We start from the raw sequence: 23,603 nt of genomic DNA, 5'->3' as shown, positions 1-23,603 counted from the left end.
CTTTTTCACTGGGTTGATATTTGCGTTGGCGATGCAAACACAACGGTGAGTAAAAGTAAAACTGCTGGCACCTTGGCACAAATTAAGGCAATGGCCACTCATGGGGGCAGGGGGGAGAAGCCAGACTCACTAAGCGTGTTCTCGATGAAGCAGTAAAATCTGTTAATTTTACCAAATTCCAATCTGTGAGTACATGTCTTTTTAATATTCTGTATGGGGAAATGGGAAGTATGAAGAAAGCAGCTGTGTTGCACACCAAAGTACTTGGTTGCCTGTAGAAAAAGCACTTGTATAATTGAGCTGTCACCTGAATTATTTACTGTTTTTATTGATCACCTTTTTTCCTTGAAAGAATGACTAACAGGCAAACTGTGGTTATTCAGATTCGATATTTGGCCAGACATTTTCTCAAAAATGAACTAAGGGAGCCTGCCATTTCAAGGGAGACGATTAGTAGCATTTGTTGACAGTGATAAAACTCAAGCCTTCAAATGTAAATTTGAATTTTGGAAAATGTGTGTCCGCCACCATGATCTTGACAGCTTCCCAGTACTTAATACAGACTTTTCTGATAGAATTATGATGACGTCAAGTATTGTGAATTTTTGATACTGCACAATAAATCTGCCAACTCTGGGAAATCTGCATAACTCAGTGAAACAATATTTTCCAAATGACCAATGCATGATGTTACAAAATCATGCATGCATACTTTGGATGGAAGACCCATTCAAAGCATAAGGTTGACCAATGGCTTTTAAGATTAACAGAATATGAAAAGTTCATCAGTAAGGTTTCAAATTCCACGTTTCAGGCGCCTGGGTGGCTCAGTTGTTAAGCGTCTGCCTTCGGCTCAGGTCATGATCCCAGAGTCCTGGGATCGAGCCCTGCATCGGGCTCCCTGCTCAGCGGGAAGCCTGCTTCTCCCTCTCCCACTCCCCCTGCTTGTGTTCCCTCTCTCACTGTCTCTCTCTGTCAAATAAATAAATAAAATCTTTAAAAAAAAAAATTCCATGTTTTAACTAACATTTAAGAAACTACTACTTGTGGGCGCCTGGGTGGCTCAGTTGGTTAAGCGACTGCCTTCGGCTCAGGTCATGATCCTGGAGTCCCGGGATCGAGTCCCACATCGGGCTCCCTGCTCGGTGGGGAGTCTCCTTCTCCCTCTGACCCTCCCCCCTCATGCTCTCTCTCTCATTCTCTCTCTCTCTCAAATAAATAAATAAAATCTTTAAAAAAAAAAAAAAGAAACTACCACTTGTTGAGTTTTGGTATAGTATTAAAGGAGAATATCCACAATTATATGAAAATCCTATTTAAACACACCTCCCTTTTCCAACTACGTATCTCCATGAATCTGTATTTTCTTTATATACTTCACATACTTCAGCCAAAAGGATACATAGCAATAAATTAATGCAGAAGTAGAGAATCCAGCTGTCTTTTTTTTTTTTTTTTAGATTTTATTTATTTATTTTTCGAGAGAGAGAGAACAAGCAGGGGGTAGCAGCAGAGGCAGAAGGAGAAGCAGGCTCCATGCTAAGCAGGGAGCCCGATGTGGGACTCGATCCCAGGACCCTGGGATCATGACCTGAGCCAAAGGCAGACCCTTAACCCACTGGGCCACCAAGGCACCCATCCAGCTGTCTTCTATATTAGGTCAGACATTAAAGAGATTTTCAAAAATGTAAAACAATGCCATTCTCACTAAATTCTTTTCTTTTGGAAGACACATTTTCATAAAAATATATTGTGTAAACGTGTTTTGTTAAGTTAAAATTAATATGTTTAAAATTTCTCAGTTTTAATTTCTAATATGATAGATATAACCCACAAAAACAAAAGCTCCTTGCAATCCCCCAAAATTTTAAGATTGTAAAGAGGTCCCAAGACCAAACAGTTTGAAAATCCCTAGCTTAGAGGAGAGTAATTGAGGGAGGGTGGTGGGAAATTAGGTCAGAGTAGTAATGAGGAATCAGATCATGTTGGGTTCAGTAGGTCTGCATAAGGACTTGGCTTTAACTCTGGTTAAGACAGGAAGCTATTGGAAGTTTTGAGCACAGGAATGCTGATACCTGAGACATGTTTTAAAAGGCTCACTTTGGTAGCTGTTTTGAAATTAGACTAGAGCGGCAGGGACAGACCAGTTAGGAGGCTATTACAATAACCCAGGTTAGAGGTGATGGTGACTTAGACCGAGGAAGTAGGAGAGGGAGTGGTGAGCAATGGCCCAAATTTGGACGTATTTTGAAGTTATGGCTGATGGAATTTACTGCTGATGGGACATGGAATATGAGAAGAAGAGAGGAGTCAAGGATGACTGCAAGGGTTTTAGCCTAAACCATTTGAGAAGATGGAATGAGGTGGAAAAGACTGAGAAGAACAAGTTTGAAGGCAAGAGATGGGAGAATCAGGAGCTTAGCTATGGGCATATGCTCCAAATGACTAGTAGATTTTCAGATGATTATGTTGTTTAGATCTTCTTTATCCTTACTTATGTTTTGTCCTCTCGACCGGTCTTATTCTGAAAATGGTGTGTTAAAGTATTGTATTATTAGTGTTACTCTGTCTCTCCTTGCATTTCCTATAGTTTCTCCTCTGTAAGTAATCACTATTTTGGCGGGGGTATAGAAATATTTATAATTCATTGTGACAAGTTTATTATGCTTATGTAGAATAGTACCCTTACATTATCCCGAAGAGATTCATGTTGAAGGAATAGCAGACCATAAAAATGGAGCACAGCGAAATTTGCCAAAGTGATAGAACACTTTAGTTTCAGAAACAGAACTATGTTTGCTATGTCCTGGGCCACTGTTCTTTTTACTGTCCCACAGTTCATTGGAACGTGAATGCTGGGGATTTATTTTATTCCTTCCTTCCCTGATATCTTTTCATCTTTTGTTTTGGGATCTTCCAGAATACTGGCTTTACATAATAGTTTTCCTAAGACCCCAGCTCTCTTGGTCTTTTTCTCCAATGTATTTGGCTTTATTTAATATGTTGGTTATATAATACTAAAGAGAGCCATCACATGTTTCCATGGAAACAGCAATAAGCTTTCATTCCTTGTGCCTTATTCCTCAGGAAAGTGTTTGTGATTAGTTTCCCAGTTTTAGGCTGATTCACACACTGACTTTACACGTTGTCCTATTGCTGAGAGCCTGGGCAACCTCCACTTTAATACATATACTTTTTCTTACTCCCCATCACTACCAATTTGATACATTTTAATAAACTATTAATATGTGCTTGGCATAATTCAGGCTGCTAGGATACATGCCATGTAACTTTGGCCATAGGGTCCTTTTGGGATATCAACATAGACAAGAGAGTGGTACGGCCGAAAACAAAATACAGGCCAAAATCAGACCCTGGGAACTCTTGGCCGTCACCAAAGCTGTGTTGAAGAGTAGGTCAGAGAGCAAGCCAGCTGCATGAATCAGGCTTCAGCAAGGCCTAGAATCCAAGGGCTAATGACAGATTTCAAAGAATATGTAAAACATGGAGGAAGTTCAGATGATATTTCCCAAACATTGTTCTTCTGCTATAGGTCCAGTGGTCCTGGTATTGCAGATTTGCAATAGGTGGTGGTGCTCCTAGCACTAAAAAAGTATGCTCTGGTTAAATTACACAGCTAGTTGAAGAGATAAGGCTTACAATAGTGAAAGTAATTAGAGAATGAACAGCTCCCATCCTATTCCTCCAAGATGTGAGGTTATGTTAATGTAGTATTTAGCCAAAACACTATTAGATTAATGAGGCCATCATGCAAATTAAAGTTTGGAAGTTAAGAGTTTGATTGATAAGAAACAGACAGAGCTGGGAAGTTAAAATAAGCAGTAGAGTGGATTTAGACCCAATATACGAAAGAAGAAATGTGCGCGCGTGTCTGTGTATGCATACGTGTGAGTGGGAAAAGAGTATTGGATAAGGAATCAAGAGACCTGAATTATCTATCTACTTCTGCCGTTTCTTCCCTCCTCCTAGAGGAAATGCCTAGTACTAGCAATTTAAAAAACCAGAAAACAAAACACTAACTTGATTTCATCAGAAGTCCAGGACCTCAAGAGAAAATTAATGTGTATATGTTTATTCAGTTGCCCTGAGGATTGAGAGAACTGAAGGAAATAAACATTGGTTGTGGAGCTCATATGTCTTGGGCACTTTACTACAACTGCTCGTATAATTTTCAGACAGCGCTGTGAGTTGGATTATCCCCATTTTACAAAGGCGATAGTAAGCTCAGAAATGAGAAATGACATGTACAAAATCATACCACTTGGAGATGGCAGACTCAAGGTGGAAACCAGATCATTTTGATTCCAAAACCCATAAACTTTTCACTAAGTCTGACTTTTGAATCATTCCAGTCTTACTAGGCTCTATCAATCAATTTATTGTTTGCCAATATTGTTGCACCATAGAAGAGTATTGCTAACATTTAAAAGAACAGGCTGAGTAGGAGTATCTGCTCTGTGATAGGTACTGTATAAGGTAATTTACATTATCCCTAATTCTTACGGTGTTGTGAAGTAGATATTATAATCCCAATTTTTAAAAAAATGCCCAGAGTTTGTGACTTGCCCAATGTCTTACACCTACTATGTAGTAGAGCTGAGATTTAAATCCAGGTCTTTAGGAGTCCATAAGCATTAGCCCTCCACCAGGTTAAATTGGAATGATTCACTATGAAGAAAGCCCCAAAGAAATGTCAGGTACACTCCCACACCATGTTCCAAAGAGGTCTTTGGATCTGAATTAATTACATTTAAGGGGCCAAAAGAACAACTGGAAGAGAAGGGTCAGTATCACCATTGACTGCCTAGCGACAGGCTTGTGCAGATCAGCATAGGGAGGCCGTGGCACAGTTTATGGTGCCTACTTGTTACTACAATAGACGAAGAGCCCCTGCCCCTATCAGAGGCCAATCCTCCACTTGTTCTTTTTGCTGCATCCTCTCTTGCCTCTCCTTCACCTACCTCACTGGTTTCCTCCTCCAACCCCTCCTTTCTGAAACATTCTCATCAGCATACAGACATGTTCTGATGACCCCCATCTTTCAAAACTCTCCCTTGACTGCATCTGCCCTGTGTCTCTGAAGTTTCACAGTGTATTAATTTCCTATGGCTGCTGTCGCAAATGACCACAAACTTAGTGACTTAAAACAACACAAATGTTGGGGCGCCTGGGTGGCTCAGTCGTTAAGCGTCTGCCTTCGGCTCAGGTCATGATCCCAGGGTCCTGGGATCGAGCCCCGCGTCAGGCTCCCTGCTCAGCGGGAAGCCTGCTTCTCCCTCTCCCACTCCCCCTGCCTGTGTTCCCTCTCTTGCTGTGTCTCTCTCTGTCAAATAAATAAATAAATAAAATCTTTAAAAAAAAAAAAAACAACACAAATGTATTATGTCAGAGTTCTGTAGGTCAGAAGTCTGGGTGAGATCATTGGTTCTCTGCTCCAGTCTCACACTGCCAGAGTCAAGGTGTTAGCCAGCCTGAATTCTTATCTGGAATATCTGGGGAAGAGTCTGCTTCCAGGCTCATTTTGGTTGAATTGAGAGGATTCCATTCCATGCACTTGTAGGCTTGGGTCTCCATTTCCTTGCTGGCTGATGTTGGCGGGGGGGGGGGGAGTCTTAGCTTCTAGAGGCTTCTTACATTCCCCTGACTTGTGGCCCCTTTCATCTTCAAAGTCAAAACAGAGGTTTGAGTCCTTTGCACACTTTGAATCACTCTGATCTCCCCCTTCTGCCTCATCTCCCTGCTTCTAGCTGGAGAATGTCCTCAGCTTATAAGAATTCTTCATGTGATTAGATTGGGCCCACTTGAATAATTTATAATAATCTTCCTATTTTAAGAGTTCAACCTTAATTATACCTACACAATTTCTTTTGCCATGTAACATTTACAGGTTCCAAAATTAAGGTAAGGACTTATCTGAGGGCCATTCTGCCTACTACACACAGTAAAACTTCTTTAAAAAAAAAAGGAAACAGATCTATAATCACTCTATTTCTGTCTTCTATTAGCTTCTCAGCCCTTTCCAATTGCTCTTCAGTCCCCACTGTTCTAGTGAACTGCTCTTACCAAAAACTCATTGACCTCCATGTTGACAAAGCCTTCTCTGACCTCATTTTGCACAGTGTCTCTGTAACTTCCAGCACAATTGATCACTCCCTCCTTCTTGGGGGCACCTGGTTGGCTCTGTCGGTTAAGCGTTTACCATCGGCTCAGGTCATGTCCTCATGGTCCTGGGATCGAGCCCCGAGTCCGGCTCCCTGCTCAGCGGGGAGTCTACTTCTCCCTCTCCCTCTGACCCTCCCCCTTGCTCGTGCTTGCTCTCTGTCAAATGAATAAATTAAAAAATCTTCAAAAAATGTTTTTAAAAAACAAAAAATTTTTAAAAAGACTCCCTCCTTCTTGAACCACTACCTTCTCTAGGCTCCTGGGATGTTACACTCTCTAGATTTTCAATTCCTGTCCCACTCACTATGCCTTGTCGGTCTCCTTTGGTTGGCCTTTTCTACTTTTCAGTCTCTAGTTGGTGAAGGGCCCCAGGGCTCAATCCTAGGCCCTCTCCTGTAGTATTCTATATACTCTATATATTCTATATTCTGTCTCTTCCCAAGTGATTTGTCAGTCCCGTCTTTATATACTATCTATAATGCTAATTAGTACCAAAATTATCTCTACCCTTGACCTTTCTGTAGAACTCCAGACTCATTTATTTGACTACCTACTTGTTATCTCTACTATCTAAGTCGTTTAGCACATGATACGGCCAGAACAGATTCTCAAGTCCCAATCTGCCTCCTCCCGAACCTCTGACTCCTTTAGTCTTCCCTGTTTGGTAAAAGATCAAAGACCTAAAATTTATCCTGAATCATTCTTTCCCTCCCCCTGTCCTATTTGTCAGGTCTGCTTACAAAACCTATCTTGTATTTATCCATTTCTTTGCATCTTCACAGCTATCACATTAATCTCCACCACTGTTAACCTCTCGCATGGACTTCTACAGTCAGCATCCTAACTGATCTCGCTGCTTCCATATTTGCCTTCATAATCCATTCTCCACTGAGTATCCAGGGAGAGCTTTCTCAGAAGTAAATTAGATGTTCTTACCATGACCCAAAAGGCCCTGCATGGTCTGACCCCATCTGTTTTCTGACTCCCTCTTGTGCCATTATTTCCTCTGTTCACCCTGCCGGAGTCTCTCTGGCCCTTTTTGTTTCTTAAACAAGTCAAGCTCATTATTTTCTTAGGGCCTTTACACCTGCTGTCTGTCTCCTCTGCTGGAACACTCTGCCCTAGATCCTCACATGCCTGATTCCTTCTTGTCTTGCCAATCTCAGGTCAAATGTCACCTTCTCAAGAGCTTTTCTTGACTGTCTCTCTGTCATGTTCTGTCACATTGCTCTGTTTTTTCTTCATAGCACTTACCACTATCTGAGGTTAATTTGTGCCCTTACACTCCTGGTTCATACTGTGGAGCCTACCACATAATCTATTCTTAATACAGAATGTTTGTTGGATGAATGAATGAACAAATGAGTGAATGGTATGATGGAAGGCTGTATGGTATGATGGAAAGAGCAAGGATTTTAGAATTAGACATTCTGGATTTGAATTCCAGGCTTGCCTCATTACTTATGTGGCCTTAGCCAAGTTACTCAAGTTTCAATAGCCTCATCCATTAAATAGAAATAATAATATTTACTTCATAGGCAAGGCTTCAAAGCCCATTGTTTTAACTGCCAGTATATACTAGATCTATGCACCCTAGTAAATTTGATGGATGATGATGGTTGTCCACATTGCCATACTGCCTTTCATAGTAAGTGTCCAATAAATAAATGCCAGTTCCTCTTAAGCAAATTTAACTCCATCATTAGGGGACACCCATTTGTAAACTACTTCTTTTCTCCATTCTTGGTCTTAACAATTTGTCTGCCTTTTAGCAACATTATTAGTCATGATTATGGCCAAGGGAATAAGGATTAGATACACACATACATGCACAGATCAGAAGAAGTTTATCAAGGAGGGGAGACCAGTTCTACATAACTTGATGTGCTACTATCCTGCCTTAGATGTGCTTTTGCCTTTACAATGAACCTCACCATTACCTTTTCCATATGTAGGGCCATAGGACCCACCCTTCCTCTTTTGGCAGAGTCTTTGTATGTCAGAGCTCCTTAAATGTCATATGGACTCTTCCCAAGCTGGCTTCAGCATCTCTCTCTAACCTTATGTGTTTCTCCTTCTGGACTTAAGCCACACAGAACTAAGCTACCCATGGGTCTTCGTGTAACCATGCTTTTTTACAACTCTGTGCCTTTCTATGTACTGTCTCCTCTGTTTGAAGTACCCTTGCTCACCCTCCACCTTTGCCCTTTTCCTAATGCAAGATCTATTCACTCTTCAAAGATTTGTTAAAATGTCACTTTGAAATCTTGCCTGATAAGTCTCACCTGCCTGTCTCCCTTGCACCCTCTCCCTTCCCTTGCAGAGTTAGTCACACCTTCCTCCAGGTTCTTGTAACCCCTGTGTATGTATACATTTTAGTACCACACTCATGAATCTCTTTTAAAACTTTATTTTCACATAATTGCAGCCTTACAGAAAAATTACAACAGGAGTACAAAGAATTCTCTAAATATTAACATTTATCACATTTACATTAGTAGTCTCTCTCAATAAATAATATGTATTTTTTCCTGAACCATTTGACACATGACTTGTATACATAATATCCCTTTACTATTAAAGACCTTAGTGTATATTTTCCAACACAGGCATGCTCTTCTGTAAGCATAGTACTATTACTAAAATCAGAAAATTAGGGGCACCTGGCTGGCTCAGTTAGTAGAACGTGGGACTCTCGATCTCCAGGTTGTGAGTTCCAGCCCTGCATTGGATGTAGGGATTACTTAAAGATAAAATCTTTTTAAAAATCAGAAAATTAATATTGATATATTATTTAGAGCTAATCTGTAGATGTTCTAATGTTATTAAAACCAGAAAATTAGTATCAATACAATACTAGTAGCTAATCTATAAACCTTACTCATATTTTGCCACTTGTCCCATTAATGTCCTTTTGGGATAAGAAAATTCAGGTTCATGAGTTGTACTTAATTGTCATGTCTTTTTAGTCTCCATTTATCTGGAACAGTTTTTCCATCATTCTTCCTTATCTCTCATGACCTTAATATTTCTTTATAAATATGTGTTCAGTTATCTTATGGACTGGGTCTCAAATGGGTTTGTCTGATGTTACCTCATGATTGGATTCAGGTCATACATTTTTTACATGAATGTTCTAGAAGTGACTTTCTTCTCAAAGCCTCACATTTGGAGACACATGATATCTCTTTGTCCCATTACTGCAGTAACTTTGATTACTCGGTCCAGGCGGTATTTACCAAGTTTCTTCACTTCATTCTTTTGTAATTAATCATCTTGTGGAGAAATATTTTGAGACTATAAATATCCTGCGTCTCACCAAATTTCCACCCAGTAGTTTTAGCATCTATTGATGAGTCTCGCCTGAATCAGTTGTTACCCAAATGGCTTCTTTCTAGTTCCCTCACTTCTTCCACATTTATTTGTTGGGGTTCTACTATAAGCAACAGCTTTCCCTTCCCTATGTTTTTTTATTTGTGCATTAGTTACATCTGTAGGGTCCCACACTTTTTTGATTCAGTAATAATTTCTTATTATCATTATTTGTTTTGATGCTCAAACTGTCCCAGACTTGACCAGTGGAAGCCCCTTGAAGTTGGCTCCTGTGTCCTCTTGACATGTCCCCATCACCCTTTGAGCATCCCCATTACTTTCTGACCAATATGTTCCAGTTCGTCTTATACCTTCCGTACCCCAGGCCACACCCACTGAATTGTGATTAATTGTGTAAAGATTACACAATTACCTTCTCAACATTGTGCTTTTCTAGGACAACAGTCGTGTTGGGTTTTCACCTTAGATAACTGGCAAACCTAGATACTTAGCATTTACTGAATTTTCAGCTGATGTGGTCAAATTAACATAAGAATTGCCCCTTCCTGGGCTACTGAAGGAAGAGAGATTGCTGCCTTCCTCCTAGGCGACATGACAGAATGTGTGCCCTGAAGACAACGAAGACTAGAATCTTGCCTGGCTCTGCCACCTTCACTTCTCTGAGGTTTGTTTTCCTTATTTGTCAAAGGAGGATGATATGTCGCCTTCACAGGATTGTTATGGAGGCCACATGAATGTGCAAGAATTTTGTCAAAGTATTGTTGATTAAGAGTGTAATTCTGTCAAACTTAGCGTCAAAATGTGTTGGAGAATATTCTGATATTTCATTTCTCTCTGAAGTAGGACAGTCATTAAATTAATTATTTACATTTGGAAAAATAAGAGATTATATTTAAATGACAAACTCAAGGTCACACCATAAGGGACAGAACTAGAATTAGATCCCCAGTCCCCTGACATCACTCCAATTTTTTCCCCCCAACTAGGATAATTAAGTTAGAATGTGGCAGAATAGGGCTTCCTGGTGGGAAGAACTTCCAAATCCTGGAATCCCTCAGGATAGCTTAAGAAATCCATTATTAAAAAGCTTTTAAATTAGTATGAAGCTTAATCTCAGTGCTAGCTTCTCACATATGACCTGCATGCTCTGATTTTTCTGAACTATTAAATGTAAATGGTTAGTTTCTTCTGCCCAGTTCTTTCAGGCCAGAGAGGGCAACCTCTTTGGCAGTTGGCAACATAGACATTTATGTCTAGCGTTAAGGGAAAAGAGAAGAAAGAGGAAAAACTATTTTCTGACTGTTAGAAGGCCATGTAAAGACCTGTTCAGTTCATCTCTTACATCTGTTTTCTTTTTTTATTCTACAAACACATGCTGGGTCCCTGCTAAGAACTTGGCACCTTGTCATGTGATGGCAGGAACTCCAAAGTATATCCCTTACCTCCCTGCCCAGCTCAGATTCCTGGTCTTACTAGAGATACTGGGGGCAATCTTAGGGTTTAGAGTAATCAGTTTAAATATTTGGCATGTTCAGTTACTCAGGTTTGGGTGTGGAATAGGTAGAGAATTAGACTAGGTTTTTTTCTAGGCAAGCGTGCTGGGAAAAGAAGGGTAAGGACATGTGATACTGGTGTTAAGGTGATTATAATTATAGGTCAGTGGTTGTCAAACCCTTCGGTATCAGGAAACTTTGGTATCCTTAAAGACAAAGAGCTTTTATTTATGGGGGTTATCCATATCATCACTCTATTAGAAATTAAAACTTAGAATTTTTAAAAACACAAGAATATACAAGTACACATTCCATTAGCTGTCAGAATGATGATATCACATATATAGCCTCTGGAAAACTCCACTGTGAGAGAATGAGAGTGAAAAGGGAAGATAATGTTTTAGTATCATGAAAATAATTTTCATCTTACAGACCCCCAAAAGGATTTCAAGGTCCCAAAGGGGTTCCCAGACCATACTTTGAACACTATGTTTTTTAAGTGCATTTTACTAATAATGAACATTGGATCATTTCAGGTTTTCAGTTACTACAAATAACACTGCTATAAGCATACATTTACATGTATCTGAAGCGTACATGTTCAAGAATTTTTCTGGAGTTTATACCTAAGGTTGGAATTGCTGAATCATAGAGAATGTACATCTTCAGACTTTTAGATAATGCTTGCAATGCCTCCCAGGGAGTCTTCTGAAAATGCTGCTGTGAACATTCTAGTACATGTCTTTTGGTGGTCATGCCCTTCATTCCTCTTGGGTATATGCCAAGGTGTGGAATTGCTGGGTGAGAGTATAAAGCTAAGTGGTTTTTCAAAGTGATTTACATTCCTATCAGTTTGACTCACCACAATTTTATTAAAGAAGTGTTCCCCTCCTCCACCACCACCACAGAATTACAGGGGCACCTTTATTATAAATAAGATGACTGTGTATATGTAGGTCTATCTCTGGGCTCTGTTTTACTCCCTTGATCCATTTGACTATCCTTAACACCAATATCACATGTCTTAAGTACTCTAACTTTATAATGAGTCTTGATACCTAATGATGTAAATACTCCTCCAGCTTTGCTGTTATTTATCAAGAACGACTTGGCTATTCTAGATCCTTTGCATTTCCTGAGAAAATTTAGAATTAACTTGTTAATTTGGACACATGCACATTAAAGAAAAACTGCTGGGATTTTGATTGGAATTGCATTGACTCTTTAAGTCAGTTTGATGAGAATTGAGAGTACAACTTGAGTCTTCTGATCCATGAATGCGATATATCTCTTCATGGCCATGTGGTATCTAGATCTTCTTTAATTTCTCTTAGAATGTCTTACAGTTTTTAGTGTGGATGTATTGCATGTCTTTCACTGAATATTAGATTTGGGGTTTTTAAATTTCATTTTCTAATGGTTGTTATATAGAGAAATAGAATAAATTTTTGTATATTGAATTACATCTAGTGACCTTCCCAAATTCATTTTTTTATTTTAATAGATTTCGTAGATGGGAGGGGATACAGTTTATGTAAAAAATCATGTCATATGCAAATAATGCTTCTTTTTTACAACCTGTATTTATAGCTTTTCTTTCTTTTTCTTTCCTTGTTACATTGGCCTTCAATACAATGTTGAATAGAAGTGGTGATGGTGAATATTTTTATTTTGTTCCATAATTCAGTAAGAAAGTGTTTAAGTATGCTGGCCTCTATTGATTTTTTTATAAATGATCTTTTCTATAAGGAAATTCCAAATGTGCTGATATTTTTTATGATGAATGAGTATTAAACCTTGTCAAATGCTTTTTTTTCTGCATCTGTTGAGACGATATATGGGTTTTCTTCTTTATTTTGTTTATGTGGTAAGTTCAGCTGATTTTTTTTCTATTGTTAAACAATCCTTGTATTTCTGGGATAGATTCCACTTAGTCATGATATGTTATCCTTTTTATATAATATTGCCAGATTCAGTTTGCTGATATTTTGTTAAAGATTGTGCATCTATGCTCATGAGGGATATTAGTCTATAGTTTTGCTTTCTTGTAATATCTTTGTCGTGTTTTGGCATAAGGATTATGTTGGCCTCATAAAATGAGTTGGGGAGTGTTCCCTCTTCCATTTATCTGAACGGGTTTTGTACAATCTATTATTATTTTTATTTCTTCTTTAAATGTTTGGTAGAATTCACCCATGAAGGCATCTGGGCCTGGAATTTTCTTTGCAGAAGAGTTTTTCATTGCAATTGCAGTTTCTTTATTATGTATACAGCTCTTCATATTCTGTTTGGTCTTCTGTCCATTTTAATAAGCCATTTTTTCAAGGAAGTTGCCCATTCCATCTAAATTTTCAAATGTAGTTGCATAAAGTTATATATGATGTCCTGTTATTATCTTTTTAATGCCTGAATTATCTATAATGAAATCCACTCTTCCATTCTTGATATTTGTCTTTTCTTTTTATATTTCTTAACCAGGCTTGTTAAAGGGTTATCTTTTCGGAGAACCAATCTTTGACTTCATTTTCTCTGTAGTATATCCGCTTTCTTTTTTCCATTGGCTTATCCACTCATCTCTATAATTTCCTTACTTCTACTTTTACTGAATTTAGTTTGCTCTTTTCCTAGCTTTTTGAAATAGAAGCTTAGATCATTGATATTTAACCTTTCTCCTCTTCTAATACAAACATTTAAAGCTATACATTTTCCTCTGAGCACTGCTTTAACTAAACGTCACATATTTGAATCTGTCATATTTTCATGAATTTTAAGTTCCAAGAATTTTCTTATTTCTATTTTTATTTCTCTGGTATTTGAGTTATTTACAAGTATATGTTACTCAATTTCTCAGAATTTGTGGTTTTTCTAATTAATTTTCTGTACTGATTCCTATTTAAATTCCACTGTGGTTGGGTAAATGGGAGTGGGAGGTGCAGGCTTCCAGTTATGGAATGAATAAGTCATGAGAATAAAAGCTACTGCATAGGGAATATAGTCAATGACAGTATAATCGTGTTGTATGGTGACAGATGTTAGCTACACTTTTTGGGAGTATAGCATAACATATAGAGATGTTGAATCACTGTGTTGTAAATCTGAAACCAATGTAACACTGTGTTCCATCTATACTCAAATAAAAAATTAAAATTAAAAAAAAGGAAAAGGCTCAAGATATCAAAGCAAAATAATATTAAGATTCTTCCTTTTGACACTTTGCATTTCTAAGACAGACACATAGTTTATACTTAACTATATTAACATAAAGCTATTAAGCAGTGATTAGAATAAGCAAATGATTGCAAATGTATAAATTGAATCAGCTGGCACAAAAGAATCTGCAAATTCTTAAGTTCCTGCCTGCAGGTCTTTGTTTTTAGAGCTATAAATATTTCTGTGTTACTGATAGTGGAGCTGAACACAGTAACCTGTTTATCTTCCTGCTGCATTAGAATTTATTAATATAGAGTGGTTTATAAAAGTTTTCCTAGGGCGCCTGGGTGGCTCAGTCATTAAGCGTCTGCCTTCGGCTCAGGTCATGATCCCAGGGTCCTGGGATCGAGTCCCACATCGGGCTCCCTGCTCGGCGGGAAGCCTGCTTCTCCCTCTCCCACTCCCCCTGCTTGTGTTCCTGCTCTCGCTATCTCTCTCTCTGTCAAATAAATAAATAAAATCTTTAAAAAAAAAAAAGTTTTCCTAAAACACCAAGGCAACAGTGTTTTCTAAAAATAAATGTTGTTGAAGATTGTGGCTGAGAATGAATGAATGAATTAATTAATTAATTAATTCCACTGTGGTTAGAGAAAATGTTCTGTATGATTTCAGTTCTTTGAACTTTATTCAAAATTGCTTTTTCACCCAGCATATTGCATAAGCATTTGAAAAGAAAATGCATTCTATACATATTGGGTGTAGTGTCCTATAGATGTCAGTTAAGTTGGTTGGTTAATTGGTTATTTATGTTATTAGTCAGTTAATTGAGTTATTCAAATCTTTCCTACCCTTCCTGATTTTTTTCAACTTCTTAACCTATCAGTTCCTGAGAGAGATGTTAAAATCTCCAACTCATAATTTGGATTCGTCTCTTTGTCCTTTTTGTTCTCTAAACTTTTACTTTACATGTTTTGTGTTATTAGGTATATATAAATTTAACTGACTATTTAATCTTGATGAAATAGTCCTTTTTAGTCTAGTCATACTTCTTGCCTTAAAGATTGACTTGTCTGATATTAATATAGCCACATGAGCTTTATTTTGGTTAATGTTTACAGGGTATATGTTTTTCCATCTGTTTGTTTTTATCTTTTTATCTGTGTCATATTTCAAGTGTCCTTATATTTCAAGACCCTCCTATAAACAGATACAATTGAAACCTGGGGGCGGGGGGGTTGTGCAGTATGTTAATTTTTTCCTATTAATTGTTTTACTTAATCCACTTGTATTTAATATGATTAATTTGGATTTAGGTTTACCATTTTGCTTTTTGTTTTCTCTTTGTCTGCGTTCTTCCTCATTTCTTTATTCTTCCTTTCTTGCCTTTTGGATTAATCAGGTATATTTTATTACTCCATTCCTCTCTCCTTAGCTTTTAGTGATACATTCTTATATAATTCTTTAATTGGTTATCCTGTGCAAATATGTATGCTGGACTTATCAAAGTATCCTTTAAATAAGTGCTTTGTAACCACTCCCCAAATAATGCAAAATTCTTAACAAAGTTTGGCTCCATTTATCCCCTTCTTCCATCCGTTGTGCTGTTGCTTTCATATAATTTACTAATACATACATTATAAACTCTACAAACCATTTTATAAGTTTTTGTTCTAAGTAGTTCTTATTCTAAATTCTTTTGTATCGAGAACATATTTGCCCTTTCTTATGCTCTTCATTTCTTCCTACAGTTCCATCTTTCTATCTGGGATTACTTTCCTTCAGCCTGAAGAACTTCCTTTTTATTTCCTGTAGTTTAGGTCTGCTGGTGACAAATTCTCTCAGCTTTGATTTGTCTGAAAATACTATTTCACCTTGATTTTTGAAGGATATTTTCGCTGGGTATAGAACTCTAGGTTGGCAGTTGGTATATCTTAGCCCTTTAAATATATCATTCTGCTGCTTCCAATTTCTACAGTTTCTGTTAAAACATCGGCCATCAGTCTTATTGATGCTCCTATAAGAGTAATGTTTCTTTTCTGACTCCTCTTAAAAATTTATGTTTTTCATTTCATTTATATTTTATCTTTTATTTTCAGCAGTTTAACAGTTATGTGTTTTGGTTTAGTATGGGGGACTTTTTTGGAGGGAGGATTTTTACTGCTTGTAGATTGCTGAGCTATTCTTTCATTAGTTTCTAAATACTATGTTTGCCTAATTCTCTCTGTCTTCTTCCCCTGGGATTATAGTTACTCATATTTTGGATCCATTGACCATGCCCACATGTCTCTAATGCTCTAATCTGTTTTTTTTCCCATATTTTTGCTTCACTTTGGATGTTTTCTATTGATTTTTCTTCAAGTTCATTAATCCTTTCTTCTGCCGGATCTTGTCTTCCCTTAAATCCATCCAAAGAGTTCTTAATTTCTCATGTTACATTTTTAATTCCAGGATGTTCATTTAATTTTTTGTATAGATCCCAGTTTTCTGTGGGTGTTATCTTCTCTTACATTTTGCTTATCTTTTTCTTTAACATATTAATTATGATTATTATAAAGTCTCTGTTCCATTATCTGGATCATATATGAATCTCCTTCTGTTGTCTGTATTTTCTCTTGATTACCAGTCACTTTTTTCTGCCTCTTTTTACATCTCATATTTTTTGTGATATACTGGATATTTTATATAAAAGAACTGTTGAGGCTCCAGCTAGTATCTTCCATTAGAAAGAATTCTTCTTTTCCTCTGTTACACTAATAGGATAAGGGCCTGATCCTCTCAATCTAATCCTGGATTGAGCTAGTCCAGGTCTGGATTATACCTGTAGTTTATTCCTATTTCTTAGATATGGGCCCTCCTGGGCTCTTGATTGAGAACCTAATAGGTCTCTCTATCTTCTCAGCCCCGAAAAATTGCAAGAGACTGTCCTCCCTTTAGAGGTTAGGGTTTTAGTTCTTTAACCTCCCACTCCTTACAATTTCAAAATATGGCATTTATCTTGAAGAGGAGATATGTGTTTGAGGTAGACCTCCTCCTTCTAGTGGGACCTTATTTATCCCCTAAAGCCACAAGATTAGAGGAGATTTCATTCTTCCTTGTAGAAGCTCTCAGCCTAGCTTCACATGTCCAGTGTGCAGGCTCAGAACTCAGCAAATGTCCCATGGGGAAAATTGGCCACATGCATGGAACTCAAGTTCCAATCTGTCACAGCAGCCTATTGGATTTCTCTTTCCTCCAGTAGAGGTCCTCTGCACGGGCCACACCTGATCCTCAGCTCATGCCCCAAATTGGCAAATGTCCTCAGGAAAGAAAACAGTGTCAACTACCTCAGAAGCCCTCCCCACTCATGTCTGGAATTCCAGTTCATCTAGCCCTTGTGATTTCTACAACACTGCAGTGTCTCTTCAAAGAATGTATCTGACTTTTCCCAATTGTTGCATGAGCAACACCACATTGCCATAATCTATTACATCCTACCTAGACACATTAACAACATTACCCTCTCCCTGCCCACTGTGATTAGTTTATGAACTAGTCTCCCTAGTTCTACTCATGCAGCTTCTCTTCATGCTTAGAATAAGTTCAGATTCATTTTCACCATCTGCAAAGTCCTACACAATCTTATTTCTACTCCCTTTCTAACCTGATCCCCCGCCACTCCTCTTTGCTCACTCAATTCTAGCTATACTGACCTCCTTACCATTTCTCAAACACCCTGACACGTTCCCATCTCAGAATCTTTGTGCTTGTTATGTACCCTCTACTTGGGAGGCACTTTTTTCAGATTTTCATAAGGCTTTGCCTTTATTTCATTTGGGAGCTCTGTGTAAATGTCACCTCCTCAAAGAGAACTTTCCTCACCCCTCTCTCTCCTTACCCTTCTTTAGTTTCCATCATAGCACTTCCCTGGCATTATACTGTGTATTTATTTGTCTGTTTTCTGTCTCCCCAACTAGGAGGTAAGCTCCATGAGAGTGGAAATTGTTTTGTTAACCTCTAGTAAGTGCTCAGTAACTATTTGTGGAATGAATTAGATGTGCTTACCTTGAAGCATTCTCAATTTAAGGAGAAGGTGAATGGTTGGAGTAAAATTGAAAGTACCCTAACATAGATGTCTCCAGAATGCTTTGGGGGTGGAGTGGTACTAACTTAGTTGGGGAATGGTCAGACAAGGCCTCAATAAGGACGTGGCCCTGGAGCTGAGTATTGGAATCTGAGTATTGATGTTTACTTGACTAGGAAGAATACGGAACTCAGCATACATGAATGAATTGGTGTTCAGAAAACAAGTGGGCTAGAACATAGCGGGGATGTGTATCAGGAAATGACATCAGACATAACTGGAGAACTAGGCAGGGATAAAGTCACAAAAGTCCTTGGATATCAGGATAAAGAATTTGGACTTTACATTAAAGGTAATATGGAGCAGAGATTTTTTAAGTAAGGAGAGATGCTGTCAGATGTATGTATTTCCATGTGTTTCCCTACTCCTCATTGCAATAATCGCACTAAAGCTTTAAGTAGATTGGTGTAGAAAATGCCTAACTTGGTTGTCAGGGCCCAGTTTCAAAACATAGGTCCTTATCCCAGTTTACTGTGTAACCCGGGGAAGGCATCATTTCCTCTGCTGAGCCTTGGATCTTCATTCTTAGCAGGAAGGGATTGTAGGCTTCTAAAGTCATTCCATCTCTGAGCCTATGATTCTGTTTATATGCTTTAACTAGATGCCTTGGGGAGAAAAATTTAATATTTTCTCTGCATCTGCCAGAAATAATTAAAACTTCCAATTCTAACCAATCTAAATTCAGTTCTCCTCTGAGATTTTCTAACATTTAGGTCAGATGCCAGGAAACCAGCTTCTTGGGATAAAACTACCCAAGCAGAAGTAGCGAGTCCTTTTTTTCCCCCTCTGGGATGGGAATGCAGGTGGGAGGAGGGGGTGATAGAATGAGTCTTTTTCTTGCAGTTGTGATTCCAAAGAATCCCTATCCTGCATCTGATGTGAACACTGAGAAGCCCAGCATCCACAGCAGCACCAAAACTGTCTTGGACCATCAACCAGGGCAGAGGGGGCGTAAACCAGGAAAGAAGCGGGGCCGGACACCCAAGCCCCTAATTCCCCACCCCATCTCTACCCCATCCAAGTCAGCTGAACCTTTGAAATTCCCAAAGAAGAGGGGTCCCAAACCTGGCAGTAAGGTAGGTAAAACTGTGGGTTTCCTAGGAAGGGATAAAGGGTTATAAAGGGGTAACTCACTCATATCCATCCATCTTGGAAAGGGGCATGTGTGGCCCTATTTTCCACCTTGTGTATGCTTTTAACAGGAATCTCCTAGATTGTCATCCCTGCTTAGCTACTTAACTGGGAGTTGGTAATATTAGAAATAGGATGGTGTGGATAAAAAAACAAATTTTGACTTTGAAAGCTACTCACATTTGAGGGAATTCTGGTCTAATGTCTTCCCTAGATGGAAGACCCTGCTCCTAATTGTTAACCTACCCAGAGCAGATGCCCAGGCACATGATCAGAAAGAGAAAATTGACTCTATAAATGTATTTCTTTTTCTATCCCTGTCCCTTCTTTTAAAAAGAAAGAAAATTATTGAATACCTAGTAAGAATCAGGCTCTGTATCAGACACCATTACATACATATCCCATGATGATCACAAAACCCTAGGAGATGAGTAGATTTAATGTTATCTAATAGTTAAGTAATTTAAGACTTAGAGATGTGAAATGACTTCCCTAAGGTCACATAGCTAATAAATGGCAAAGGCTCCAGAGATGGGGCTCCAGATGTTCTAGTTCCAAGGTCACTGCTGCCCTACCATGGGTACCATGGGCACTCTCCCACATTTCCTGAAGGAGATAGGGTATTGTGGGCACTGTCCCATATTTCCTGCAGGAAAAGACTGCTGAGTCAAGAGTCACTGAGCACTGTTAACTGCAGGTGCCACCTTTTAGTCATGACCAATTCTTCATGCATATCTTCCCTAGGGAAACCATTGATAAGAAAGTTCCTCAGCTGCTTCTCTACGGCTTCCTTTAGCATCACCTTCTCCACTCAAATTTTTGTCAAGGGTTTTCTTTGCAGCTCCTTCCTGAACTAGACTAGCTGAGTTTCGATGTGGAAATGATACCTAGTTCTTCCTGAGCACCCCATTCTAATCTCATGAGTTCTTCCCTAAGTTTGGTTGTTTGGTTGGTTGGTTAGTTGGTTGGTTGGTTGATTGGTTTTGTTCTCTTTATTAACTTCAGCTGACTTCAGTTGTTCTAGAATATAAGCTCCTCAAGGTCAAGAACCTAATCTTGTTCTTCTCTTTCTCCTGTAGTGCCTTATATCTCAGTCTCTTCAGAGATGTTCAATATATGCAAGATGGATGGATGATTTTAGTTATGATGTTCTACTTGAGATTATCTCTTGTTTATTGGCTTTGAATTCTTGATGTCACATCCTGATCTTTCTGTGTAACACATATGCTCCTGATCTATCTACTACTAACCCCTAACCCAGGTCCTGATTCTTTTTTATCTCCACTGCTCTCTTCTTATTCTTCTGCTGTGGAGAGAGACTGAAGGCTCTAAAGATTCCAAGGCCAGAGAATCCATGCTTTTGATGATGTGAAGACATTTTGAGGACATCTGATTAAAGAGGGAAAAAACTTGTAAGCTTTCAAAGACAGAACCAGAACCAAAAAGTAGAAACTCAGGCGTTGTCTCAACATAAAAGGAACAGTTAAATCTATCCCAAAACAGATGTAGTGATCTGCCAAAAGAAAGATAAAAAGGAAGGAAAGGAGGGAGGGAAGAAGGAAGGATGGAAGGAAGGAATAGTGATCTGCCATCACTAGAGGCATTTTGTCAGGGACTGGATGAATCATATGGGATGGATGTTTTCAGGAAGAAGGAAGTAGGAAAGGGATGGTTGGATTAAGTGGCCTTTAAGATCCTTCAAAACCTAAACACTATGATTCTATGATTGCCTCTGTTCTGCTTCCTCAGGCAGTCCTAAACATAGTAATAACCAAAGTCCCCATTCTTTCCAACCCTCTTGAAAACAATAATTCTCATCTTATCCTGTATTTTATGGGCTGGCATTTGACTCGCTAATTCCCCCTCCTGTCCTTTTGCCTACTTCTATAAATGTGTATATGCCTTCCACTTAACCCATGACCCTTCTGTTCCTTTCTGAAGTAAAGTGGTCTCATGACGAGAGCAGAGGCTTCAAAGCCAGACAAATAGGTTTATATCTTATCTCCATTTGTTACCACTTGTGTGACTGTGGGAAACTTTGAATAAGGCTCTGAGCCCTAGTTTTCTCACCAATAAAATAGAGATGAGGTAAAATATGAAGAGATATTATACATGTAAATGCACCTATCTCAAACAGAAATGGCTTCCATCTCTCTGCTTTCTTCCACAATATTTGGGCACCAAACACCAGGCTTGTTCCTTCAGGGACCCCATGAAATCCTACCACCAACTCTGTGAAGTTGAACTGCTATTTCCTTTCTTCCCTGACTCCTTGCTTATTTAGACTTTGACTTCTAGCAGTATCAAAAAAAATGAGGAAATGTCCATGCCCCATGTATGCTTTGAACGTTTCGTGTTTGCGTGATAACTTCCACAGACAAGGCCATCTTATATATGCCCCCTGTCACTGGTGCTGCTGCTTTAGAGCATACACTCCTGGAAGGCAGGCAGGTTTATATCGCTCCCAGCAGTGGACCCTACATGGCACATTTAGTAAAAAAGGGATTTCTGGATCTCAGTGGTTGATTACATTTTCCTTGCATTCAGAAAGGCTTTTAGAAAACTATTTCTTGAAAAGAAGCTTCTGAGATCTTTCTCCCCTAGAGACTGACCTGAAGTAGATTTTTCTCAAATCATTTTTATTACTTCCCCCATTATTTGTATGCTATACTGTATGCTTCATTGAAAATATTTATTGAGACTTAATATATGGCAGTAGCCATGCTAGGAGCGTAGGAACCCAGAATCAGACCCTCAAGGAGCTCCAGGCTAATAGAGGACACCAGTATGTAAATATATATGACAATACATGGTGACAGATGCAGCACAAAGTACAGAGATAGCACAAAAGATACAGTAATTAGGGGAAATCTAGAAAAGTTTCCTGGATAAACAGATTTTTATAAAGTAAAAAAAGAAAGAAGGAGCATTCCAAGCAGAAGGGACCGTTTATTACAGTAAAGGCATGGCCCAGGTAAAACGGCAGGGTTTTCAGAGAAGTATTTTAGTTAGAGATCTAAACCTTAGAGTATGAAGTTTAAGATAAGAAATGGAGTTGATGAGCTGAGGAGGTAGGCAGAGGAACGAGTTTGCAATTAGGGGAAGGGATGTTTCCATTTTTTGAAGAGAGAAGCAAAGTACAAAATAATGTCAAAGTAGACTTAAGCCTCAGCATTTTTTTTCCCTTTTTTGCTTTTGTCCGTCCAACTGATAACCTGGAATTTCGAATGATAATATTGAATCTAGTATAAAAGACTGTGAATTAAGCTCCAGCTCAATAGGAGCCCAGAATCTTATACATAGATTCGGAAAATATTTACTAAGCATCTACTATAGGTAAAGCTCTAGGCAAGATTCTGTGTGGAAAACAAAGATAAAACACAGCCCCATCCACAGAGATATTTCCATCTCATGGGTGAATCGAGGGCTAGGAATAGAGAAATCAGAAGACAAGTTACCTGTCACAGGTAGCAAACTTCTCCCCATCCATTTTGACAGAGGAAGCCTCGGACTTTGCTGAACCCACCACCCACCTCACCAACAACCAGCACCCCTGAACCGGATACCAGCACTGTACCCCAAGATGCTGCCACCATCCCCAGCTCAGCCATGCAGGCCCCCACAGGTAAGAGCAGATCATGCTATTAGCTGCCACAAGCCCCAGCCACCCCCATCTGTCCTTTCTCTTGTCTTGCACCAGCAGTTAGCACCCCCACCAATCCATTTGTAAACCTAACTCAAATCTTTAAACAAATGTTTTATCTTTGGCATTTGAAATAGTTTCAGAGAAACCTTCATCCTTTCAAAACAATAGAAGAAACTTGGATAGATGTCCTGTGAACTCAGAGTTGGGGAGCTGGGGCGTGGGGGTGGGGTGGAGGTGGGGCCAGCACCAGGAGCCCCCCCCACCCCGCCCAGTTTGTATTAATATGCATCCTTTCCAGTTCCCTGTGCAGAATACTGATCCCTTCCAGAATCCTTCCAGCGTTACAGTAATCCTGCCACCACTCAAATACGTGTGCAACCACTCTGATTTTTTTTTTTCTAGTGAAAATAGTCTTTATTGGATATTTAGAAAACAGCATTATGGGAGGTATTTCTCCTTAAGAATTTTGGTACAATGGAATACGTGTGGAACAGTCAGTAACTGCCCCGGTCCCACAGGGCTGTTCAATCAGCACAACTATAAACCA

The 23,603-nt window shown here is 38.9% G+C and overlaps 1 protein-coding gene across 11 annotated transcripts in view; it reads left to right on the top strand.

Moving 5' to 3' along the window:
* Window positions 1-23,603, top strand: part of SCMH1 (Scm polycomb group protein homolog 1) — a 169,309-nt gene that overhangs the window by 106,453 nt on the left and 39,253 nt on the right. For 10 of the 11 annotated variants that reach the window (XM_081818210.1, XM_081818208.1, XM_081818209.1 and 7 more), the window contains 2 exons: window positions 19,123-19,355; window positions 22,909-23,035. The exons of the other annotated variant lie outside the window; for it this stretch is intronic. In XM_081818210.1, the coding sequence (XP_081674336.1) occupies window positions 19,123-19,355; window positions 22,909-23,035 (360 nt within the window). The remainder of the gene's footprint in view (window positions 1-19,122; window positions 19,356-22,908; window positions 23,036-23,603) is intronic. 11 annotated transcript variants of the gene reach the window in all.

The sequence above is a fragment of the Leptonychotes weddellii genome, chromosome 4 (assembly GCF_054177405.1).
Source record: "Leptonychotes weddellii isolate Sample4059 chromosome 4, ASM5417740v2, whole genome shotgun sequence".
Lineage (NCBI taxonomy): Eukaryota > Metazoa > Chordata > Mammalia > Carnivora > Phocidae > Leptonychotes > Leptonychotes weddellii.
Note: the sequence above shows the minus strand (reverse complement) of the source record. Positions and strands in the feature narration are given on the sequence as shown.